Raw genomic sequence first — 25,491 nt, forward strand, 5'->3', positions numbered from 1 at the left:
AAATCTTAAAAAAAAAAAAAATTTAGGCCATGTAGTTTGGCACATTTGAGGATTTTGTCCTTTTTCCATTATTTCCTAACTGTGATCTTGCATACATTGTGTAAACTTTTTGCTCTTTAATTTCCTCACCTGTAAAGTGGAGTAATGATAGTTTTTTCAGATTTTTGTGAGAATTAAATGAAATAACATAGTTAAAACTACTAGTGTAATAGTAGGTACTCCAAAAAGTTCTGAATATTTATAATTGGTTCCAATTTGATACTGCTGTTTGGTCTGTATTTTGATATCAATAGAGAAACATACAGGTTTTTAAAATATGGTTTGCCTGTCAAGTTGTTCTCATTATCCTCCTTTCTGAAGGTCTCCTCTTCTCTCTCTAAAAGAATTTAGTACTCTATTCTCTTAAATATTTCTATAATTTGGGCATTATAGCATATGGCAGGCCATCAAGAATTCTGAGTCAGCAGTGGCAGCAAAAGTTTCTAGACCAGTGTTCTTCCTTAATTTACATGTCCTTTCTACTGTAATTATTCTGATAAGTTCATCTTCGCTGTGAATCACTTTTTATAAAATGAGAGATGTCGCTGATGCAAGTGTGTTGTGCGTGTGATAATTGTGAAGGCAAAAAGAAAGTTAAAAACTGTCCAAACGGTGGGATCTTCAGAGTCAGGCAAGAGACAGGTGGCTTGGCCATTTTAGAGCAGGTTGTAATTCAGTGACTTAGTGTGTTTAGCCCCTGTAAGAGGGAGCTTACAGAGCTGGGCAGGGTGTCAGGACCTTGGCCAAATAAGAAGGGAAATGAATGTAAATCAAAAAATAAAAATATAGGGGCACCTGGGTGGCTCTCAGTCAGTTAAGCGTCTGCCTTTCGGTTCAGGTCATGATCCCAGGGTCTTGGAATCGAGCCTCTCATCGGGGTGCCCACTTCTCTCTCTCCTTGGCTCGTGCTCTCTGTTACTATCTCTGTCTGTCTCTCAAATAAATAAATAAAATCTTTAAAGAAAAAAAGAAATAGAAACATTGCTCGGATTTTTAGACTTGAACCACCCAATGGAGACTTAACTATCTCAGATGACCAGAATTACGAGATGGCAGGATTAGAGATGCAAGGATAATCCAGGTATCACTGGTTGATTGTTCTCAGTGTACTACTGTATGGTCTGACTTGGTGAGGATTAGCTCCAAGGCTTTAAGGGCCTGAGCCTGTATAGATTGGAGTTCAGTTATGCCCTAAGTGAGTGGGACTCAGAAAATGTGGCAGCTGAGCACCTCCCCTCCCCCAAGAGACCCATCTTCTACTCTTCTCAGTTTGCTATAGAACTTGACTGTTAGAAGAATACTTTATTCACAAGGTGGTAAGAGTGGCATTTTGAAGACTTCTGGGGGTGCCCGTATTTGAAGTTTCCTACTTATTAGGAGAAGGCTCAAGAAAATGGATACAAAACTGACTAGCTAGTATTAAGTGGATTGAGGTAATCTCCTTCTTTGTTCCCATCATGTTTCTATATAACATATTTAAATTTAACTGTACATATAAGATACTGTTTCCTCCATTGGTCCCAGATTCTAAATGCCAGTCTCTGTCCCCACATGTCTGTCATTGTGTGAACCTTTCATCCATTTGGGCTTAAATGTGATGTTCCTTCATTTGGTATCAGTTCCTGTATGTCTACCATAATTTGAGTTTCTCGGTGATGAATATGAACATATAAAGATGTGTATATTTTTTGTACAATATGGCCCCTACATGCAAGTTTACTGTGTTATCTAGTGTTCACTGAAGAAACTGATTTTTTTCCTAAAGTTGGAAGACAAAGTGAATGTATTTTACTCATTGAGAAATGGTATATTGATTGCCAACATGGAGCCTTTCTAAAGGATTTTTAAGGCTAGGTTGGCCCATAGGTTATTTTTGCCTTATGTAGTATCTTTAGTATCTTCTGCATAAGATTAGGCATCATTATTCACACTGTCGTATTATAAGCTCTGAACCCATTTGTGTCATGGCTGCTAACTTGGAAATAGAATTTAGAAGCTGGAGCTGTTTGGCTCTATAATTGGTAGAAGCGATCGCTTTATTCCTTAGGTTGGCAAAGGGAGTGTCTTAGAGTTTCCAATTCATTCAGCTCCTTTGCTGTCTTCCTTAGGAGAAGAAAACATCCTCAGGGCATATATTTTGGGTCCACAGTTTGAGTTAAGGCTACTGTTAGGTTTTTTATTTCGGTGAGAGGATCTGATCATCCCCTGTGGTCTCTAGTTCATCTTTAGGAACCTGTAAGCTGTGCCTCTTAGTTTCAGATGTTTCCACATCCTTTTAGATTTCTGGTAACACTCATGAAGTCAGACTGAGTTCACACTGGTTAGTGGTTAGCTGTTGTTCTAGGATTAGTGTAGATGATGAAGGAGTATCTCCCACATTTTTCCATATATCCATACCTGGACTCCCTTTTGTGGTCTCTCAACCAATCTGATTGGAGTGAACATGTCTATAGTCTTAGAAACTATGCATGATTTTTATGTACCTTGTGTTATTTCTGGGGCAGTTACTATACATTCCAGGAGTTAAAGAGATGGCTTGGTATTCCTAGACTAACATACACATTCAATAGATATATGTGTGTGTGATTTAAAACTTTCCAGTAGCTACATTTTAAAAACAAAAAATAAATGGTAAAATTAATTTTTATAATTTATTTTACTTAACCCAACATATCAAAAATATTATTCAAGATGTGTTCAGTATAAAATAAAATTAATGAGGGGCACCTGGGTGGCTCAGTGGTTAAGCTGCTGCCTTCGGCTCAGGTCATGATCTCAGGGTTCTGGGATCGAGTCCCGCATCAGGTTCTCTGCTCAGCGGGAAGCCTGCTTCCTTCTCTCTCTCTCTCTCTGCTTGCCTCTCGGTCTGCTTGTGATCTCTCTTTGTCAAATAAATAAATAACATCTTAAAAAAAATTAATGAGACATTTATGTTCTTTTTTTCTATACTATCTTTGAAATCTGATGCTTAGAGTGTATCTCAGTTAGCATTACTACATTTTTAACAGTTCAAGTAAAATATAGCCCTATCAAACAATAAAGTTATGTTCAATGAAAAAATATTTTATACTGGATTTAAATATAAATTACTGTAATTTAAATTAAATTACATTAAATTACTGTAAATATAAATTTAAATTAAATTTAAATTTATTTATTTAATTTATTTATTTTTAATTTAATTTAATTAAATTTAAATTAAATTTATTATTTATTTATGTAATTTAAATTAAATTACTGTAAATATAAATTTTAAATTTATATTTAATTTGGATTTAAATATAAATTCCTTTAAAATTAAAAATTCAGTTCCTCAGTCACACCAGTCACATTTTAATTATCCCATAGCCATATGTGCCTAGTGCCCACTGTGTTAGAGCAGTTATAGAGGGCCAAGAATGTCTTTCAGAGTAATAGGTAACTTTGTTTCTTTGGAAGTAAGCTAATTTTTACTGAGGTATTACTAGGTGATGGTCAGATTATTCTCCCTGTCAGTATAAGTGACTTTTAGTATTAATTTCCCATTTAGTATCAGAATCGGTTTCTGTTTGAGGTTCCCTTCTGGCTTCTTTGGATTGGAGTTTGTCGTTTACTCAGCTAAATTCTCTCTTAGGGACCTAGGAAATGGCCCAAGAAGAAGCCCTTCTCAAATTATTCCGTTTAGGCTACTTTGCCAGCTCCAGAAGAGCAGAAAGAACAATTTAGTTTCAGTTTAAGTCAGTTTATTCCCATAGCTTCAAATGCTCAGGTTAAAGTGACAGATTCTAAGCCAGCAAGCAGGCTATGTAGAAGAGCTGTGAAATCCATGGCTTGTTGTGGAGCAGAGAGTTCCTTACAGCACAGTGTCCTGCAGGCATCCTCTGGGTAAAAAGGAAAGAAGGCTTTTCTTCACCTTCTTTCATTCTTAAAAGAGGGCAGACAGGATTTTTCTGTTTCATGAAAAGTCCTTTCCCAAGGAGGATCTGAATGGCATAAGAATTTGTATGAGTGATTGCAAACTCTGAACACATTTGTCCTGTAAATGAATTTGATTTGAACTACACAGGTTTTGTTTTGTTTTGTTTTTGTTTATTTTTAACTAGTTGACAACATCTAAAGTTTAGGAGATTACACCTTTAGGAAAAAAGTTTCCAATTTCTCTTTGAAAATTTAGAAGCCTCTGACAGTGTGCTAAGCCAACAAGAATTGGCTGTACCTGAGTGACAGTTGCTCCCTGTGATGGGAAAAAGGGCAGTTTATTTTATTTATTTTACTTTTTAAAGATTTGATTTATTTATTTGACAGACAGAGAGACAGCGAGAGCAGGAACATAAGCAGGGGGAGTGGGAGAGAGAAAGCAGTCTCCCTGCCAAGCAGTGAGCCCAATGTGGGGCTTAATCCCAGGACCCTGGGATCATGACCTGAGTGAAGGTAAATGTTTTATGACTGAACCAGGAGGCACCCCAAAAGAGAAGTTTATGAAAAAAAGAATCAGACAGATCCACTTTGACCCCGAGAGTCCTCTGGTTTTTCTTGCCTTTCTCTTTTTGCCTGCTCTCCTTTTCCTTTAGTTCTTCTTTGGAATTTTTCTACCAATACATAAACATAAAAATAATTGTTTTCTGTTTTTTGAGGGGGAATGAAAATCAGATTTATCAGCATCACACTGTATATATCTGTATATGTATTATATATTTCTACTTAGGGAATAATCAATAAAAAGAGATGGACTTGAAGAAAATTAGACAGTAACAATAGAACAAAAAAGACAGCAGGGTACAAGAAGAGCAAGAGAAGCTGCTAACAGACCTAGAAGATAATGCTGGTAAAGGGATATTACTATAAATAAAAGTTTATTTTATTATAAAAGTTTATTCATGTATGTCTCTGTTTTTCATATATCAGTGTAATTCCTTTTTTCAGGTTGGTTGTATTTAAGTAGAAAAATAATAACAGTTAATGCTTATGGAAGATTCAATGTTAATTTATTAAATCTTTGTTAAATGTTAAATTTAGTATATATTGTGTGTCAGGCAGTGAGGATATAGCTATGAAGAGAGTACTCAGGATTCTTACCTTTATAAAGCTTACATGTGAGAGGGGAAACATAATAAAAACTAAAAAAAAAAAATCTTTAGTTTGTTAGATGGAGATAAGTGCTGAGGGAAAATATAAGAGAGGAAAGAAGGTGTGCACCCTGGATCGTACCCAGATGCAAGAACTCCACAATTGGGAGGGATGCCCAAAATATGGAGCGCTCTCTCAACATACTTTCATGATAAAAACTTCAATAAATTATTTATGGAGGAAAGGTACCTACACATAATAAAGGCCATATATGACAGACCCACAGCTAACATCTTACTCAGTGGTGAGAAGTTTAAAGCTTTTCCTTTAAAAAGATCACTACTTTCATTCAACATAGTGCTGGAAGTATTAGCCATAGCAATTAGGCAAGAAAAAGAAGTGAAAGGTATCCCAATTGGAAAGAAGACTTAAAAATGTCACTATTAGCAGATGACATGATACTACATGTATAAAACTCTTAAGACTCCAGTAAAAAACTATTATAGCTAATAAATGAATTCTGTAAAGTTAGAAGATACAAAATTAATACATAGAAATCTGTTGTGTTTCTATACACTATCAAGAAAACGATCCCATTTACAGTTGCATCAAAAAAGAATAAAATACCAGGTGGTGCAGCTGGTTAAGTGTCCAACTCTTGGTTTTGGCTCATGTCATGATCTCAGGGTTATGGGAATGAGCCCTGAGTTGGGCTCTGCGCTCAGCACAGAGAGTGCTTGAGATTATCTTTTCTCTTCCTTTTGCTCCTCCTACGTGTGTGAGCAATCATGGCGCTCTCTCTCTCAATAAATAAATCTTTAAAAAAAAAAAAAAAAAGGTGCACCTGGGAGGCTCAGTAGGTTAAGTGTCTGTGTTTGGCTCAAGTCATGATCCTGAGGTCCTGGAATCAAGCCCCATGTCAGGCTCCCTACACAGCAGGGAACCTGCTTCTTCCTCTCCCACTGCCCTTCCTCCCACTCATATGCGTGCGTGCTTTCTCTCTCTCTCTCAAATAAACAAAATCTTAAAAATAAATAAATAAATGTTTAAAAAGAATAAAATACTGAGGAATAAATTTAACCAAGGAGGTGAAAGATCTGTACTCTGAAAATTACAAGACATTGTAGAAAGAAATTGAAGATGACACAAACAAATGGAAAGCTATATCATGCTCATGATTAGAAGAATTATTATTGTTAAAATGTCTGTAGTACCCAAAGCAACCTACAGATTCACTGCAATCCCTGTCAAAATACCATTGATATTTTACACATAACTAGAACAAATAATCCTAAAACTTGTATGGAACAACAAAAGACCTCACACATCAAAGCAATCATAAGAAAGCTAGAGGTATCATGTGTCCCGATTTCAAACTATACTACAAAGTGATAGTAATCATATCAGTATAGTCCTAGCACAAAACAGACATACAGATCAATGTAATGGGATAGAGAGCCCAGAAATAAACCCATTTTATAAGGTCAGATAATCTGTGGCAAAGGAGAAAGAAATATACAGTGGGGAAAAGACAGACTATTCAGTAAATGGTGGTGAGGAAACTGGACAGATACATGCAGAATAATGAAACATTTTATTATACCACATTCAAAAATGATCCCAGATGTACTGAAGACTTCCAAAACACTTCTAGAAAAAAAATAGGCAGTAAGTTTTTTGACGTTGGGCTTAATATTTTTTGGATATGTCTTCTCAGTGGCAACAGTAGCAAAAATAAACAAGTGGCTACATCAAACTAAAAAGCTTTTGCACAATGAAGGAAACCATCAACTAAAAAAGACAGCCTACTGAATGGGAGAAGATACTTAAAAATGATGTATTTGATAAGGGGTTGATATCCAAGATGTAGATAAAGTCATACAACTGGATAGCAAAACAAAACAGGAAAATAAATAAATAAATAAAACAACCCTATTTAAAAAATGGACAGAAAAGCTTAATAGACATTTTTCCAGAGAAGACATATGGAGGTCCAACAGACACATAAACATATGCTCAACATTAGTTGTCATCAGGGAAGCACAAATCAAAACCGTAATGAGCTGCCACCTCACAACATTCAGAATGACTAGTATCAAAAAGACCAGAGATAACAGGTATTGAAGAGGAAGTGGAGAAAAGGAATCCCTTGGGCACTGTTGGTTGGAATGTAAATTGGTGCTTTGGAGAACAGTATGGATGTCCATCAAAGCATTAAAAATGGAAATACTGTATGATCCAGTTATTCCACCTCTGGATATTTATCCAAAGAAAATGAAGACACTAATTCCAAAAGATAAATGCATCCCTGTGTTCATTGTAGCATTATTTACAATAGCCAAGGCATGGAAACAATTCTATGTATCAGTTGGTGAATGAATAGATAAGATGTGCTGTGTAAGTACAATGGAATATTACTCAACCATAAAGAAGAATGAAATCTTGCCATTTACAGCAACTTGAGTGGACCTAGAGGGTATTTTACTAAGTGAAATAAGTCAGAGAAACATAAATACCACATTATTTCACTTATATATGGTATCTACAAAACAAAACAAATGAGCAAAACAGAAACAGACTCATAAATACAGAGAAAAAAACTGTTGGTTGTCAGAGGGGTTGGGGGTGGGGAAATGGGCAAAATAGAAGAAGAGAATTGAGAGGTATAAACTCCCAGTGATGAAATAAATAAGTCGCAGGGATGTAATGTTCAGCATAGGGAATATAGTCAATAACGTTGTAAGTTTATATAGTGACAGATGGTAATCAAAACTACTGAAGTGATCATTTTGTAATGTTTAAAAATAGCACATCACTATGTTGTATACCCAAAACTAATATATTAATGTATGTCAGTTATAGATCAGTAAAAAATGAAATAGCAGTTATTTAAGCTGGTAAAGTCTATGTGTTTATGATGGAGAGAAGAAAAAGAATCTATGAAGAAGAGTGAATATGATTTATTCTAACATTTTTAGTATCTAAGGTAATTTTACCAAGGGGAAGAGATTTTTTTCTTTATGCAATAAATTTGGAGTACAAACAAAACTATCCATAGCATATCCAAACATTCTTTTTTGCCAATATAATTTAAATAGTTCAAGTGTGTGTGTGTGCGCGTGCGCCTGTGTGTGTACAGATGCACACATGCACATTTCATATATATATATACATATATATTATATATGTATTTTAAAATACATTTTAAAATACTTATATAATACTATTTTAAAATAACTTCTTAGGTAGAGGTAAATGATTTCTGGAGCTATATATTATATATATATAATACATATATATACATATATACATATATATACATATATATAATACATATATATACATTATATATGTATATATATATAGCTCCAGAAATCACTTACCTCTACCTAAGAAGTTATTTTAAAATAGTAGGTTTTACATCTTAAAAATTAATTAACTTAGAATATTTTGAGTATTCATGAAAATTGTTTCTGAACCACTGAAATAAGAAAATACTCTGATTTTTGTCCTTCGAAATATACATCAGTGAATCTTAATGTTGATATCAGTGAAACTGAATGAAAAATCTCTAAAACTTATTTTGAATAAGCTTTATGCAAAATATAGATCTTTTAGATAAATTGAGATTGTTAATGAAGCGCAAGTTTCCTTAAAATGGACTTCTTTATGTCTATTTTGTTTGAAATGTTATTTTTTTCTTTTTTATAGGGGGAACAATATATTTTCAATTAGGAACAGTAACTGGAAGTACAAGTTTGGTTATTTCACAATGTTAAAATGAAGCTTTAACCAGCAGAGGTAAGAATCTGTGATTTCTTTTGTATTTGTCAGTGGGTCAGAATATTTGTTGAATTTCTGTGTAGAACTATTTCAAAAACTATGAAAGGTCTGAGATTTTATCTTCTTGCAAGCTAACAATGTTAGCCTGCTACAGTGCCATGGATGTGGGCAGAAGACATGAGACTCTTAGATATAAGAAAAGGCTGATTTATAATATACTGAGTAGTAGTAGCAGTAGCTACAGGACCAGGCAACACCTGCATATCAGTAGGTTGTATTACAGGAGAGGAACCTTAAGCTAATGGGACCTGGATCTTTAAAATGGATAAAAAGTTTGCCTGACTTAAGCCTCAGGAGGAGACTCTATCTATTAAAGGGACAATAAACAAATTTGCCCTTTGTTCCAGTATGAGACACTATCTCTGACTTCTAAGGCAGTTTGCTGATCATGCATCCTTGAAAAATAGTCTGAAACAGAGGTAGTCAGGGTCTGCTTGCAAAATATGTGGAAACACAAGACTCTAGAGAATTGTCTTTCAACACTTTCTTACTCTGAATTGTGTTTTAAAGCACATTATTATTGATAAAGGTGATTGTTAGAGTACTTTTTTGAAATAGTGAAAAGATGGAAACTACTGAAATACCCAACAATAGAAGATGGTTTAAATTATAATATTCACAGTATGATAGTAAACAATTGAAAATAATGTTGTAGGGGTGCCTGGGTGGCTCAGTGGGTTAAGCTGCTGCCTTTGGCTCAGGTCATGATCTCAGGGTCCTGGGATCGAGTCCCGCATCGGGCTTTCTGCTCGGCAGGGAGCCTGCTTCCTTCTCTCTCTCTCTCTCTGCCTGCCTCTCCATCTACTTGTGATTTCTCTCTGTCAAATAAATAAATAAAATCTTTAAAAAAAGAAAAGAAAAGAATGTTGTAAAAGTACATTTATTGACTCATCAAAAAATTAGATGAAATAAACATTATAAAATGTACATGTAGCTTGATCCCGTTTTTATAGAAATTTTACAAAAGCATACACAGGTGAAGAATATTATACCAAAGCATTGTTGGTATATATTCTGTCAAGGGACAGAATCATGAATGTTTTTATTTTTGCTTGTGTGTATTTTTTTTTTAATTCCTTAAATGAATATTTTGGGCTTTTGTAATAAGGGGAATTTCTTTTGAAATTTAAAAACAAATAGTAATTTAAGAAGTTCACCTAGCAGAAAAAACCTTTATGAATTTAATGGGGATTAAAGAGTACTAATTCTCTTCATGACTTTGGAGTTGCCTGGATGTGCAGTGTAGAACCAAAAGAGAATAATTAGGTCACTTAATTTTTTTCTTTACTATTTTATCTGTGATAAAGTCAAGCATTTCTTTTAGCAATTTGCTGTATTATTTATTATCACATAGATGTCACAAAGGAAAACAAATGTTTAGAAAATGCGTTCTATTAGAACAAATCTTAAATTATAGATTATTGCTATTTAGTAAATATATAATTGGTAAGTAAATGTAGTTGATTCTGGTGCTGTTTAGTTGGGACAGGCTAAGTTAGGTACACTGAATTAATTTGCTTCATTTTTATTTTCTACCTACTTATCATAGTTTGAAATATGTTTGAATATTAGTGTTTTTGTAAGTTGGCATTTTTGTCATTCTGCTTCTCATGATTTTTTTTCCCCGACTTTTACCAGATTTGTCTTCTGAGTATAAATTGAAAATGACTGAAGTTCAAGCAATGGTAGAATTCTCTGTAGAGCTAAACAAGTTCTACAATGTGGATTTATTTCAGAGAGGGTATGTATTTTAATGTGAAAATTACATATTTTGCATAAGAAATGAGGTACAGGTTTTCATTTAAATTTAATTACATACTTACATTCCAGCATATGTAAGGGAAACAGTGAGGTGTATTCAAATAATTATTTTATTAGAGAAATTTTAGTTTTAAATAGATGTTTGAGAATTATTCAAGTGGATTTAGTGATGATGCTAGATATATGTAATGTATGTTTATGAATTTGTACTGGGCATTGAGGGGACTTCTGTGTAAGATCTCATTTTTGCTTGTAAAAGCTTATAGTATATAGGGAAAATAAAATATATGCACAAAACAGCTAAGTAGAAACGCAAAATGATAAGTCTTCAAGAAGTGTATATAGAAAGTGCTCTAGGAATCAGAACAGAGAGATATCTTTCTGGGTTAGTAATGTTAGGAAACGCATTATGGAGAAATAGGATCAAAGTATGCTTAAGACTTGTATAGGCAAAAGGGGCACCTGGGTGGCTTAGTTGTTAAATGTCTGCCTCCGGCTCAGGTCATGATCCCAGGCTCTGGGATAGAGCCCCACTTCAGGCTCCCTGCTCAGCAGGAAGCCTGCTTCTCCCTATCCCACTCCTCTTACTTGTGTTCCCTCTCTTGTGGTCTCTCTCTCTGTCAAATAAATAAATAAAATCTTAAAAAAAAAAAAAAAAGACTTGTATAGGCAAAGGATAAAGTGAAAAACCCTCTTGGTAGTAGAGAGTGGTATGAATCAAGTCTTGGAAATAGGAATTAACATGTTTTTTAAAGAATATTTAGGAGATTGAATATTCTTCAGGAGAATTGCAGAAGAAAAGATAGTAAAGAAAGGAGAGGTATTTGTGAAGGGCTCCTAATGCCTGGAGAAGTGTTGACAGTAGGGATTTGGGCAGTCATCAGCGGTTTCCAAGTAAGAAAGAAATTATCACTATTACTACAAGAAGCCTTTACTAACATGATGAAGATTTTGTTATAGGAGACTGATGGTTGTGTAGAAGAAATAGAAGCATAGGGGACAGTTCGGAGGAGTTTGCAGTAACACAGGTGCTTGAAGGTCTGCACTATGAGTCATAGTAATGAAGCTGTGACTATCACTAGTACAGTGAGATAGATTTTCTGTTTGGTTTTTGTAGTTGTTTTGTTTTATTTCTAGCTTGTCTTGGCTTTGCCATCTTGATAAAAAATAAAAGTGACTGTGCTCTGTTTTACTCCTCATGGTCTTTCACTCCTCAGCAGGACAGGCTGGGCTTGCTTTCAGAAGTCAAAGAAAGAGCAGAAGATGCCCGACTTCTTGAATTGGCACTATTACTTCCAGTCTAGGCTGGTAGTTCTTAGGCCAGTAAAACTTACTTAAAAATTATATGAGGTTTCTGTATGTCTGATACAGTTCATTCCAAGCTCTGAAAACGACACCCACAATTGTCTTTTGAGACATGACTATTCTCTAGATATAATCACTGCTATTTAGGGATCTGAATTCTGTGGGATCATACCCCTCAACTTCCTAAAAGCCCTTTTGTCAAACTGAGAATGTCTACTTAGACACTGCTCTAATTTCTCTAGAGATTTGAAGAAAGGGATTTATAGCCACTCCTTTGAAATTATGTTTGTCTGTGGCAGCGTTTTATTTTGAAAATCACCCGAAGCTTAGACCACTTGGTGGGACTTCTTGAAGGGAACCAGGACAAGATTATGGAACCCCAAATTAGGCACAAATGCAATTATTTCTTGAGAACAATAAAAAAAAAATTGCAAAAAAAAAAAATCTTTAGGGAGACTGAAAATGAAAACCAGTTTTGTTTTCCAATGTAACAAGTCCTGGTCCATCTATATTCCCTCCAGATTCTGTTTGCAAAATAACCAGTTCTTTCTTTAGCTCATCCCATTCTGGCAGCACTTGATTATACTTAACAAGGAGTAACCAATTGACATGTTCAGCATTCTCCCTGGAAATTAGCTTGCTTAAGTCCCAAAGTTTCTTAGATACATTGTCTAACTTCTTCTAAGTTATTGCTGACAGTGTATTTACCAAAAGTTTCATCACTGTATAAAATGGGTTACCATTTTTTAAGTCTCAGTTTACTCATTTTTCTTGCATAACTGTAACTGTTACTTTGGTCCCAAATTCAGTGCCATATATTTTAAATTTTTGTTATGGTGCACACTGTTTCTTGGTTACTGCTTTTTCTGTGTTATTTATGTATTGTCGCAGTAATGCAGCTAATAACAAACACAAAGCTTCAGTGGCATCACAACAATAAACATTTATTTTTTGCTCACAAGTCTGTCACTCAACTGGCAAGTTGGCTGGGTGCTATCTATTCCAGAATGGCCTTACCTCGGTGGACTCAGCTCTGTTTTATGATCTCTCATCCTCCAGCTTATTCTTGCAGAGGAGCCAAGGTCCAAAGAGAAACAAACTACAAGACCTTTTACAGCCTAGGCTTGGAACTAGCATATTGTCATCTCTGCCACATTATATTGCCCAAAACAACATTTAAGGCCAGCTCAGATTTAAGGATAGGGAACTAAATTCCACTTTTTATTGGAAGTCACATTACAAGATGTGTGGACACCAGGATGGGTAAAAAGATCAGACATTTAAAAAATCATTCTACTACTCACTTTAACATTTTTTATTTTTGTGTTATTAATTTCTGTGAGGCATTTTGGGGAAAAATAGTAGGATTTAATGACTAATTTCATACGGAGGATGAGACTGAAAAAGCATTAAAATATATATGTTGAAGTATGAATATATGTGATATCTAAAATTACTTTGAAATGGCTCAGTAAAGAAAAGGTATAGATGAATCACATATGACAAAAATCTTTTTGTTAAAAATGGGTAGTGGGCATATGGGTTCATTGCTCTACTTTTTGCAAATTGGGTATTTTTAATAAAAAGTAAAAGATAATATTGAAGTTTTAAATCTTACTGACTTACACAATATTAGTAATTTTGGAATAAATAAGGAAATTGAAGATTAGTTCATTTTGATATACTGAGTTTGATGTGAGATATCCAAGTGGAGATAATTCATAATTAATTGGAGGTTTGGAACTAGAGATAAAGATTAAGTGAACTATTATTCCATTTTATTTCCAATCATCATAAACATAGTATGTGTAATTGCTGCTTTCATTAGTTTTCTCTTAATCTACAATTTGGTTTCCCCATCCATTGAGGACTTTTGAAGAACATAATTGTGTTTCTGATCTTTCAAGTCTAATGGTTAGAGGATCATTGTTTTTAGATACATTGCTTGACTTTTTTTTTTTTTAAGAATATTTTTGCTTTCTGAGGTATAATTGACATACGATATTATGTTAGTTTCAGGTGTACAACATAGTGATTTGACATTCATTTACATTGCAAAATGATCACTACAATAAGTCTATTTATGATGTATCACCATACAAAGTTAATACCATATTATTGACTTTATTCCCCATCTTGTATTTACATCCCCATGACAAGCAGGGGGAGCAGCAGGCAGGAAAAGAGGGAGAAATGGGCTCTCCGCTGAGCAGGGAGCCCAGTGTATGGCTCGATCCCAGGACCCTGGGATCATGACCTGAATGAAAGGCAGATGCTTAACCACTAAGCCACCCAGGCGCCTTATTTATTTACCTTTTAACTGGGCGTTTGTACTTCTTAATACCCTTCACCCATTTTGTTCCACCACAGCGTTCCTCCCCTCTGGCAACCATGTCTGTTCTATATATCTGTGAGCTTAAGTTTTGTTTTCTTTGTTTTGTTTTTTAAATTCCATATGTAAGTGAAATCATGCAGTATTTGTCTTTCTCTCACTTAATTCAATTAGCATAGTATCCTCCAGGTCCATCCATGTTATCACAAATGACGAGATAATCACTTTTTTATGGCTGAATAGTATTCCATCGTATATATATCTTCTTTATTTATTCATCGATCAGTGGACACTTAGATGGTTTCCATATCTCAGCTATTGTAGATATTTCTAAAATGAACATAGAGGCGCATATACCTTTAAAAAAAATTTTTTTTTCATATTCTTCAGGCAGATACCCTGTAGTGGAATTGCTGGATCATATAGTAGTTCTATTTTTAATTTTTCCAGAAATCTCCATATAATTTTCCATAGTGGCTGCACCAGTTTTTACTCCCACTAACAGTGAACAAGGGTTTACTTTTCTCCACATCTTCAGCACTTATCTTTTGATATTTTGGTGATGGTCATTTTAACAGGTGTGAGGTGACCTTTCGTTGTGATTTTAATTTGCATTTCCCTGATGATTAGAAATGTTGAGCATCTTTTCATGTACCTATATAGCTTCTTCGGAAAAATGTCTATTTAGATCTTTTGCCCATTTTTTCTTAAAGATTTTATTTATTTATTTGAGAGAAAGAGCATACAAGTGGGAGGCAGAGTCAGAAGGAGGGGGAGAAACAGACTCCCCACTGAGCAGGGAGCCCCATGCAGGGCTCAATCCCGGGACCCAGAATCATGACCTGAGCTAAAGGCAGAGTCTTAAGCAACTGAGCCATCCAGGAACCCTTCTTTTGCCCATTTTTTAATCAGATTGTTTGTTTGGGCTTTGTTTTGTTTTATTTTTGTGGGGTGTTTTTTTTTTTTTTTTTTTTTTGGTTTTTTGTTTTGTTTTATTTTTGCTATTGAGTTGTAAGAGTTCTTTATAATAATTTTGGATATTAATCCCCTATCAGATATATGATTTTTAAATATTTTCTCTCACTTAGTGGGTTACCTTTTCATTTTGTTGAGTTTCCTTTGCCTTGCAGAAAGTTTTTAGTTTTATGTAGTTTTTAGTTTTATGTAGTTGCCTTTCCTTTTGGTGTCATAGTCAAAAAAATCATTACCAAGACCTATGTCTAGGAGCTTATTGCACATGTTTTCTTCTATTTTACTTAATCTTTAGTTGGAATTCTCAGCATGGGAAGTTGAATAGCTCCTAGAAAGCTTTGTTCTCCTCTGGTTCCAAGGCTCCTGTGATTCCGCTTTGATTTTTGGTTTTAGTCATCTCATATTTTCAATCTGACTTTATCTTAATCTCAACTAATTATTTCTCTCTGTTTGTGGAGTTTTGCCTTGTTTCTTTAAGGCCAAATTGTCACTTTCAAGGTTATAGATTTAATCGGCTAGCCTTTCATTCACTCCTCTTTAATTCTGGCTTTGTGACTTGACCATATGTTCTCTTCAATGCTCTACTTTGTTATAAGTAAATAGTAGTAATATAATTATGTATTTTAATCTTTATATTATTTATAAATTTGATAATTTAAATTACTACCTGGGAAATTATTAAATAAAAATAAACAAAACATTTAATTCCTTGTGTACATCTAAACTAATCCCGATTTGTTATCTTGATTTTGCTTTTAGTAATCCTTTGTGTCTTTTGTGTGTGTGTGTGTATAGATGTGTGTATCCTCTATTATATAAACATACTTGAGTATAATGTTAAAACACAAACCTAATGCTTACCTCAAATTATTTATTCTATATAAGGTGTTATTACTAATGATTGGTTGAGTTCTATATATAGATATAAGTATTATAAAAGCCTGTAGAATAAATAAAGTATATAAACAAATAGCTCTGACCTTGAAAAAATGCCAAATTCTTTAAACCAAATACATGTCTTTGTTTTGTAATTTATAGTATTAAGCCAGTTTTCAAAAAAATTTAAATCTGTATTTTCTCAAAATTATGGTTAAGAATAATTTATGTTTATTATGTTTTAAAAGAAAAAAATAAATAACCAAATTAGGCCGTGAAAATCTTAGAAGTCTTATTATCCCTCTGGTTGCTATGACATTCTCTCATTTAAAGTAAGAAATATGAATACAGTTCTTTTGTTTTTCTCATTCACCTTTTTACTTGCTGGTTTCCCTTTGGGTCTTATTGAGTTCTGCTAATATTTGACGTGGATATGATGTATTGTTTTTCACCAGTAATAGATATTATGGGAGGGGTGTCTGGGTGGCTCAGTTGTTAAGCAGCTGATTCTGGATTTCAGTTCATGTTGTGATCGCAGAGTCTTGGGATTGAGTCTGGCCTTGGCTCCATGCTTATCACAGAGTCTGCTTGTCCCTCTCCCTCTACTCCTCCCCCCACTCATGCTCTCTCAATCTTTTTCAAATAAATACATAAAATCTTTAAAATAAAAAAATAAATCTTTAAAAATATATAGGACACTGATATAAGCAGACCAAATTTGTTACTTAATATGTACAGATATATAGAAATTAGGGCTTGCATATTTTAAAATATATATTGAAATGATTTTTTTGGTCTATTTTCCTTTAGTTTTTACCAGATACGTGCTTCTATGAAAATTCCACCAAGAGTTCCCCACAGAGTAGAAGCCAGTTTGTTACATGCAGCAGGTAAGCCAAGGAATATTTTTAACTTTTAAGAGAAGTCTGAAGCAACATTATAATGGTAATAATAACTTTTAATTGTTTTTATTTTTTTAATTACAAATACACTGTCAAGTATCATTATAATAAGAAATATATTTGAGGCCGCAGTAAAACAGGCTTGATTATAGGTTCCTTGTCTTTCTCTCAGATTTCTTATGATGAGCATTTGAAAGAATGTATGTGAAATTTCCACAAAAACAAACATAAGTAGAGGTCGTGTCAGTTACATCATGTAAGATGTAATTTTTAAAAATACACAGCGAATGTGGACATATAATTTGATATATGATTACAAAGGTGTTTTACTATAGTTTTATAGTATGCCTTTGAGAATATTTTTTTAGCCATATTTTTGGTCTGGGTTAACTAATTAAAAAACGAAATGCAGAAAGTACTTTTTTCTTGGCTTGGCATACATATTGAGGTGTAATTTATTGTCAGTTGGACTTTTGTAAGTCTACTTTCCATGAAGCAGAGATTAAAATAATTAATATTACAAGATAGATTTGGTCCTCCCTTTATGAACTTCCTTAATCTAGTAAACTAAATCCCTTGTCTATTTTATCTTATAAAGCTGCCAGTTGAAAAAAATAGAAAGACTTTTTTTTCTGGACTCCCTTTTTATTTTTTCAGCTTTATTGAGAAATAATTAACAAATAGGATTTTATGTATTTAAAGTATACAATATGATCTGTTGTATATACATTATGAAATAATTACCACAATCAAGATAATTAGCATATCCATCACCATACATAGTTTACTCTTTTGTGTGTATGTCATGAAAACCCTTGAGATCTACTCTTTGAAAATTTAAGTATACAAGACTTTATTATTTATGTAGTCACCATGCTGTGCATTAGAGCTTATTCATAACTGAAAGTTTACACCATTTGACCTATATCTACCCATTTATCTCACCGCCCCCCCAGCCCCTGGCAAGCACAGTTTTGCTGTTTCTATGAAATCAAATTTTTTGTTTTGTTTTGTTTCATTTCATTTCCACATGTAAGTGATTCCATGCAGTATTTGTCTTTGTCTGTCTGACTTATCTCACTTAGTGTAATGCCTTCCAGTTTCATCCATATCGTTGCGGATGGCAAGATTTCCATCTTTATGGATGAATAAGATATCCCTTTCTCTGCCTACCTCTATGTGTATGTATGTGTGTGTATGTGTGTGTATGTGAGAGAGAGAGAGAGATACCACATTTTCTTAATCTACTCATCTGCTGACAGATACTTCGGTTATTTCCATTATCTTGGATATTGTGAATAATGCTGCAGTGATCGTGGTAGAGTAGATTTCTTTTCAAGATACTCACTCCTTTCTTTCAAATATATACCCATGGGCTGGATCATTATGGTAGTTGTAATTGTAATTTCTTGAGGAATTTCCATACAGTTTTCCGTAGTGGCTGAACCAGTTTTCACTCCCAACAAAAGTGCACAAGGGTTCTCTTTCCTCCATGCCTTCACGAGTACTTGTTATATTTTGACATTTTGAAAGTAACAGTTCCAAAAGGTATGAGCTAATATCCTTTGTGGGTATATGTGTGTTTAAGATTTATTTATTTATTTATTTATTTGAGAGAAAGTGCACATGCATGAGCAAGCCAGGGGAGGAATAGAGGAAGAAGGAGAGAGAGAATCCCAAGCAGACTCCCTGCTGAGCTTGGAGCATGCATCAGGGCTCAGTCTCCACAACCCTGAGATCATGATCTGAGCCCAGATCAAGAGCTAGATTCTTAACTGACCATGCCACTGAGGCACTCCATCTTTGTGGTTTTGATTTACATTTTCCCTGGTGATTAGTGATATTGAGCACCTTTTTGTATGGACCTCTCAGTCATCCGTATATCTTCTTTAGAAAAATGTCTATTCAGGTCTTCTGCCAGTTGTTTGATCGGATTGTTTTTTTGCTATTAAGCTAAATGAGTTCTTTTTCAGGTATTAATCTCCTTAGATATATGTGATTTTCAAATATTTTTCCATGTTTGATAGGTTGTCTTTTAATTTTGTTGATGATTTCCTTTGCTCTGCAGTAGCTTTGTAGTTTGACATATCCTAATTGTTTATTTTTGCCTTTGCTTTTGGGGTCAAATCCAAAGAATCCTTTCCAAGACTAGTGTCAAGGACCTTTTCTAGAAGTTTTATGGTTTCAGGTCTTAAATTTAAGTCTTAATCCAATTTGAGTTAATTTCTGTGAGTGATATAAGATAGGGGTGTAGTTTCATTCTTTTGCATGTGGATATCTAATTTTCTCAGCACCATTAAAAGGCTATCCTTTCCCCATTATATGTTCTTGGTACATTGTTAAAGATTAGTTGATCATGTGTGTATAGGTTTATTTCTAGACTCTATTCTCTTCCATTGGTCTGTGTATACCTGTTTTTATGTCATTATCATACTGTTTTGATTACTGTAGCTTTTTATTAGTAATATTATAGCCTTGAAATCAGGAAGTGTGATGTCTCTAACTTCTTTTATTTTTCTTAAGGTTACTTGGCTATTCAGAGTCTTTTGTGGTTTCATATGAATTTAGGATAGTTTCTTCTGTTTCTTTGAAAAATGCCATTGAAATTTTGTTACAGAGTGTATTGAATCCATAGATCACGTGGGGTAGTATGGACATTTTAACAATATTAATTCTTCCAATCTAAGAACATAGGATATCTCTCCTTTTATTTGTGTCTCCTTTAATTTTTCATCAGTGTCATTGTTTTTAATGTACACATTTTTATCTCCTTGATTTAATTTGCTCCTAAGTATTTTATTATTTTTGATTCTATTGAAAATGGAATTTCTCCCAGTTTTAAATAATTGAGCAATTTTACTCAATTATTTATTTATTTATTTAAATTTAAATAATTGAGTGATTTTGCATTTATGAAATAAGCATGCACAGAACAGCTACCTTTTATTTATTTTTTTATTGAAGTATAGTTGACATATAATGTTATATTACTTTCAGGTAAATAACACAGTGATGAGATTGCTTTCTTGGTTTCTCTTTTGAATAGTTCATTATTAGTATATAGACAAGTAACTGATTTTTTATTTTGAAGATTTTATTTATGTATTTGACAGAGATCACAAGTAGGCAGAGAGGTAGGCAGAGAGAGAGGGGGAAGCAGGCTCCCTGCTGAGCAGAGAGCCCGATGCAGGGCTTGATCCCAGGACCCTGAGATCATGACCTGAGCTGAAGGTGGATGCTTCACCCACTGAGCCACAAAGGTGCCCAAGCAACTGATTTTTATATGTTGATTTTGTATCCTGCAACTTTACCAAATTTGTTGATTAGTTCCACAACTTTTTGGTGGAGTCTTTAGATCACGTCATCTGCACACAGATAATTTTACTTCTTTTTTTCCTATTTGGATGCCTATAATTTGATTGTCAAATTGCTATTGCTAGGACTTCCAGTACTATGTTGAATAGAAGTGGTGAGAGTGGGCACCGTTTCTAACTTCAGAGGAAAGATTTTACCTTTTCACCACTGGCTATTACGTTAGCTATGGGCTTATCCTGTATAGCCTTTATTATGCTGAGGTACATTTCTTCTATACCTACTTTATTGAAATTTTTATCATGGAAGTATGTTGAATTTGGCCAAATGCTTTTTCTGCATCTACTGAAATGATCATATGACTTTTATCCTTCATTCTGTTAATATGGTATATCATGTTTATTTGAATATATCAAATCATCCTTCCAGCCCAGGGATAAATTTCTTGACCGTACTAAATGATCCCTTCAAAAGTACTCTTGAATTTGGTTAGTATTTTGTAGAGGTTTTTACATCAGTGTTCATCAGGATATTGACCAGTAATCTTTTCTTGTAGTGTATTTGGCTTACGTATGAGGGTAGTGCTGGCCTTTTTTTAAAATTATTTTTTCAATTTTTTTTCAGTGGTCCAAAATTCATTGTTTATGCACCACACCCAATACTCCATGCAATATGTACCCTCCATAATACCCACAACCAGGCTTACCCCCCGCACCCCACTCCACAAAACCCTCAGTCCGCAGTCTGTCGTGGTTTGTCTCCCCTTCCGATTCCCCTGCCTTTTCTTTTCTTTTCCTTCTAATGTTCTCCACATTATTCCTTATGTTCCACAAGTAAGTGAAACCGTATGATAATTGACTCTCTCTGCTTGACTCATTTCACTCAGCATAATCTCCTCCAGTCCCGTCCATGTGGATATGAAAGTTGGGTATTCATCTTTCCTGATGGAGGCATAATACTCCATTGTATCTATGGACCACATCTTCTTTATCCACTCATCCATTGAAGGTCATCTTGGCTCTTTCCATAGTTTGGGTATTGTGGACATTGCTTCTATGAACATTGGGGTACATATGGCCCTTCTTTTCACCACATCTGTGTCTTCGCGGTAAATACCCAGTAATGCAGTTGCAGGGTCATAGGGTAGCTCTATTTTTAATTTCTTAAGGAATCTCCACATTGTTTTCCAAAGTGGCTGCACGAACTTGCATTCCCATCAACACTGTAAGAGGGTTCCCCTTTCACCACATCCTCTCCAACACTTGCTGTTTACTGTCTTGTTGATTTTGGCCATTCTAACCGATATAAGGTGGTATCTCAAAGTGGTTTTGATTTTAATCTCCCTAATGGCTAGTGATGATGAACATTTTTTCATGTGTCTGTTTAGTGCTGGCTTTTATTTTTTTATTTGACAGACAGTAGGCAGAGAGTCGGGCAGGGAGAGAAGAAGAGAAGCAGTCTCCCCACTGAGCAGAGAGCCCGATGCGGGGCTCAATCCCAGGACCCTGAGATCATGACCTGAGCCGAAGGCAGAGGCTTAAACCACTGAGCCACCCAGGCGCCCCAGTGCTGGCCTTTTAAATTGAACTTGAAAGTGTTTCTTCCTGATCAGTTGTTTGGAAAATTTTGAGAAGGATTTGTATTCATTCATCTCTCACTGTGGTAGAAATCGCCAGTGAACTCATCTGGTCTTGGACTTTTATTTGTTGGAAGATTTTTGATTACTGATTCAATCTCTTACTTACTGGTCTGTTCAGACTTTGTTTCTTTATGATTCAGTCTTGGTAAAAAAAATAAAAAGAAGAAGAAAGAAAGAAAATTATCCATTCTAGTGCAATTTATTGATTGATCTTATCCTTTGTATTTTTGTGGTATTAGTTGTAGTGTCTTTCATTTATAATTATATTTATTTAAATCATTTTTTTCACATTCTAGCTAAAGGTTTGTTGATTTTATCTTTTCAAAAACCAACACTTGGTTTTGTTGATCATTTTTATTGTCTTTCTAGTCTCTATTTGATTTATTTCCACTCTGATCTTTCTTATTCCCTTTCTTCTGCTAAACTTTGGACTTAATTTATTCTTCTAGTATCTTGAGGTTTAAGGTTAAGTTGTTTGAGATCTTTCTAGGTTATCTGTATGACAGAAATATTACATGTAATTAATGTCATTTACAGAGTACCTTTTTTTTTTTAAATTATGACAAATAGTATTTCAGAAATACCCAATTAGAGTACTTTCTTTTTAAGTGGTTTTTCCCTTGACACTGTAATTTTGGTCAGTTTTTAATTAGTTGTAAATCCAGATTCAGTCATTATTGTTATCTCAGCTTCTAATACTATTAACTTTGTGTTACTGACTGTGAAATGTCCATTGTCTGATAATTTATGAGTGTGTGGAAGATGGCTCAGTGGGTTAATAAGCCTCTGCCTTCAGCTTCTGCCTTTTGGTCATGATTTCGGGGTCCTGGGATCGAGCCCCACATCGGGCTCTCTGCTCAGCGGGGGGCCTGCTTCCCCCAACCCTGCCTGCATCTCTGCCTACTTGTGATCTCTGTCAAATAAATAAATAAATAAACCACCCAGGCGTCCCTTTATGTATATTTCTGAAAAACTTTTAGAAGAAGAAAAGAAGTTACGATTCTGTGAGTTGCAGAAAGGAAGGGTAGATGTGGTAGGAATTAGATGGTATTATACAGCTTATTGCAACACAATTAAATTATTTCCAGTACAAAATTGTGCTGACAATGAGGGGTTTGAGTCAGGAAATAGCTGTCATCTCTAATAGCATCAGTCATAAAAAACAGTATTTATAGGGCTGTTGAAAATTGATTAATAAGAAAATATTCAGACTTCTACAACAAAGAAGTCATTGCTCTTCTAAGAAACTGGCCCCAGTTTGAAATGTTAGAGCACTATGTACAATTTTGATAAAAGTTCAAATAACAGCTCACCATTCATAATAATGATACATATTTTTAAGGAAGCATACATTGTTTCATTTGCTTTTTAATATCTACCCATCCCTCTTTCTAAAAAAATAATTTTATGAAAATAATACAAGTAGTTAAAAAACTTACTAGTCCAGAAAGATTTGTAGTGAAAACATAGTTACTTTTTTAGATGCATCCACTTTTAACTATTCTAGTTCTTTTTCTCTAGTTCTAATAGTTTCCTATGTAGATGTTTTCACTTCCTGGTATGATGAATGCAAATGAATAGTAAACTATTTCCTCCTCCCTTCCCCCTACTTTTGAAGAGATACCATTATTTCCATATCTTTTTTTGACTTTGAAGTTACTGTTAAATAATATATTCTTTAAACCTCCATTCCCTATTTTAGCCAATATGACAAACCCTATTTTGTAATATAAGGATATAAGCAATCTTACCTCTTTTTTCAAATTTTCTCTTTTCCTCCCCCTTTTAACTTGTTAAGTATATCCTTTGTTTATAATACCAATGTTGCTAACATTCAAATTCTGTTTTGTAACTATAGTTAAATCCTAATGTGCTCTGTCTCTGGGTTGATTCCAAATGCTCAAAACAAGTAAATAGCATTTTCATTTTTATGATAACATGAGAGGGGAAGTGTTTATAAAATTGAAATGACTATCCAGCATATAGAAAGAAGATCTTAAGTTTCTGGCAAGACAAGACTAATCTTCCTTACTTTCCAGTTATTTGTGTTTGGCCAGAGATTTTCTAAGGCCATCTATTCTGGATAAAATTCTTTGTGTGTACATGCATTCCTACATACCACCATGCAGTGCTTTTATAAAGGTGATAGCAGTCAAGAACAAATTAATATCAAGAAAAAAGGAAGTCTGTAAATAAAGGTTAGCTTCAAAGTAAGGAGGGGTTATCCCAGTTACTTTGCCTTGGGAGTAGTTAATTGACCACTTGAAATAAAGCTTCAGATATTTTGACATGGAAGAATCAATCATCTGTTTCTCCCCTATTAGTTGTTTCCTTAAGCCTTTCTCAGCCACCATTGTTTCAGGGGCCTTTGAAACCCACTGAAATATTTTCACAGTTTTGCTGAATTGTTAAGATTTTTCATGATTTGACCCTAACCTACATGTCTAACTTTATTTCCCACCATCTTCTTGTGGATTCTCCCTGTGGAACCACTTCTGTTTTCTCAAATTTGATGTGTTCTAACTTACCTCATATTTTGTGCATGTTTTCCCTACCTCATTATTTCCTTTTTTAAGCTGTAGATAACTCCCAGTTAGAAGTTTTCTCTGCTATGTTTCATAGCATTTTCTAAAACATCTTTTACATCTTAGCATGTTATAATTTATTATTATTTATTTATTATAATACAATCAGACATCAAGTATCATTAAAGAAGAATGCTTTTTAAAAATGAAGAAAATTGGGGCACCTGGGTGGCTCAGTGGGCTAAAGCCTCTGCCTTCGGCTTGGGTCATGATCCCAGGGTCCTGCTTCTCTGCCTACTTGTGATCTCTGTCAAATAAATAAATAAAATGTTTTTTAAGAAAAAATGAAAAGTTAGAGCTAGAGACAATTCATTTCATGTCGGGAATCTACTACTCTTAACAGTAACTGAATAATTTCAGTAATCATGAAGGGAAATCAGAGTTAGAGCGTTCAGTAAATTTTGTATAACTTGTGAAACTTAAGTCCATTTTGCATTAGAAGCCTCCATTTTGCTTTAGCTAGATTCACTAGTTTCTTTCTGTCACTTCCATTATTTGTCTTTTTACCTGGCATAACAAATAGCGATAATTACATTGGCATTTGCTTTAGCCTCCAAAATAGGGAGTTAAGAGATTATCACACTGTAGTACAATTATTTGCTTGAATGTTTCTATTCAAACTAGATGGGGAACTCTGAACAAGGGCAGGGTTCTTATTTATGTTCCTATCTCTTAGTTCCCATTATTTTAGAAGCTTAATTAAGTTACAGTTGAATGAATGCTCACTTGTTCACAAAATAAATAACAGATATCAATGCCAGCTGTTCAAACCAAAGGAAATGGAAATATGAAAGATAGTGATAGGAATAAAATATAAAATATAAATAATCATGACTTAATATAAAGTGTTTGTAAGCCTCTATCACTGGTCTCTAAAAC

At 34.2% G+C, this 25,491-nt stretch overlaps 1 protein-coding gene across 11 annotated transcripts in view; it reads left to right on the plus strand.

Annotated features, from left to right (window-relative positions):
- FAM135A (family with sequence similarity 135 member A) overlaps positions 1 to 25,491 on the plus strand; it is a 131,031-nt gene that overhangs the window by 6,897 nt on the left and 98,643 nt on the right. For all 11 annotated transcript variants that reach the window (XM_059178380.1, XM_059178376.1, XM_059178383.1 and 8 more), the window contains exons 2-4: positions 8,797 to 8,886; positions 10,567 to 10,669; positions 16,985 to 17,064. In XM_059178380.1, the coding sequence (XP_059034363.1) occupies positions 10,593 to 10,669; positions 16,985 to 17,064 (157 nt within the window). In that variant the 5' untranslated portion in view covers positions 8,797 to 8,886; positions 10,567 to 10,592. The remainder of the gene's footprint in view (positions 1 to 8,796; positions 8,887 to 10,566; positions 10,670 to 16,984; positions 17,065 to 25,491) is intronic.

The sequence above is a fragment of the Mustela lutreola genome, chromosome 6, assembly GCF_030435805.1.
Source record: "Mustela lutreola isolate mMusLut2 chromosome 6, mMusLut2.pri, whole genome shotgun sequence".
In the NCBI taxonomy this organism is placed as follows: domain Eukaryota; kingdom Metazoa; phylum Chordata; class Mammalia; order Carnivora; family Mustelidae; genus Mustela; species Mustela lutreola.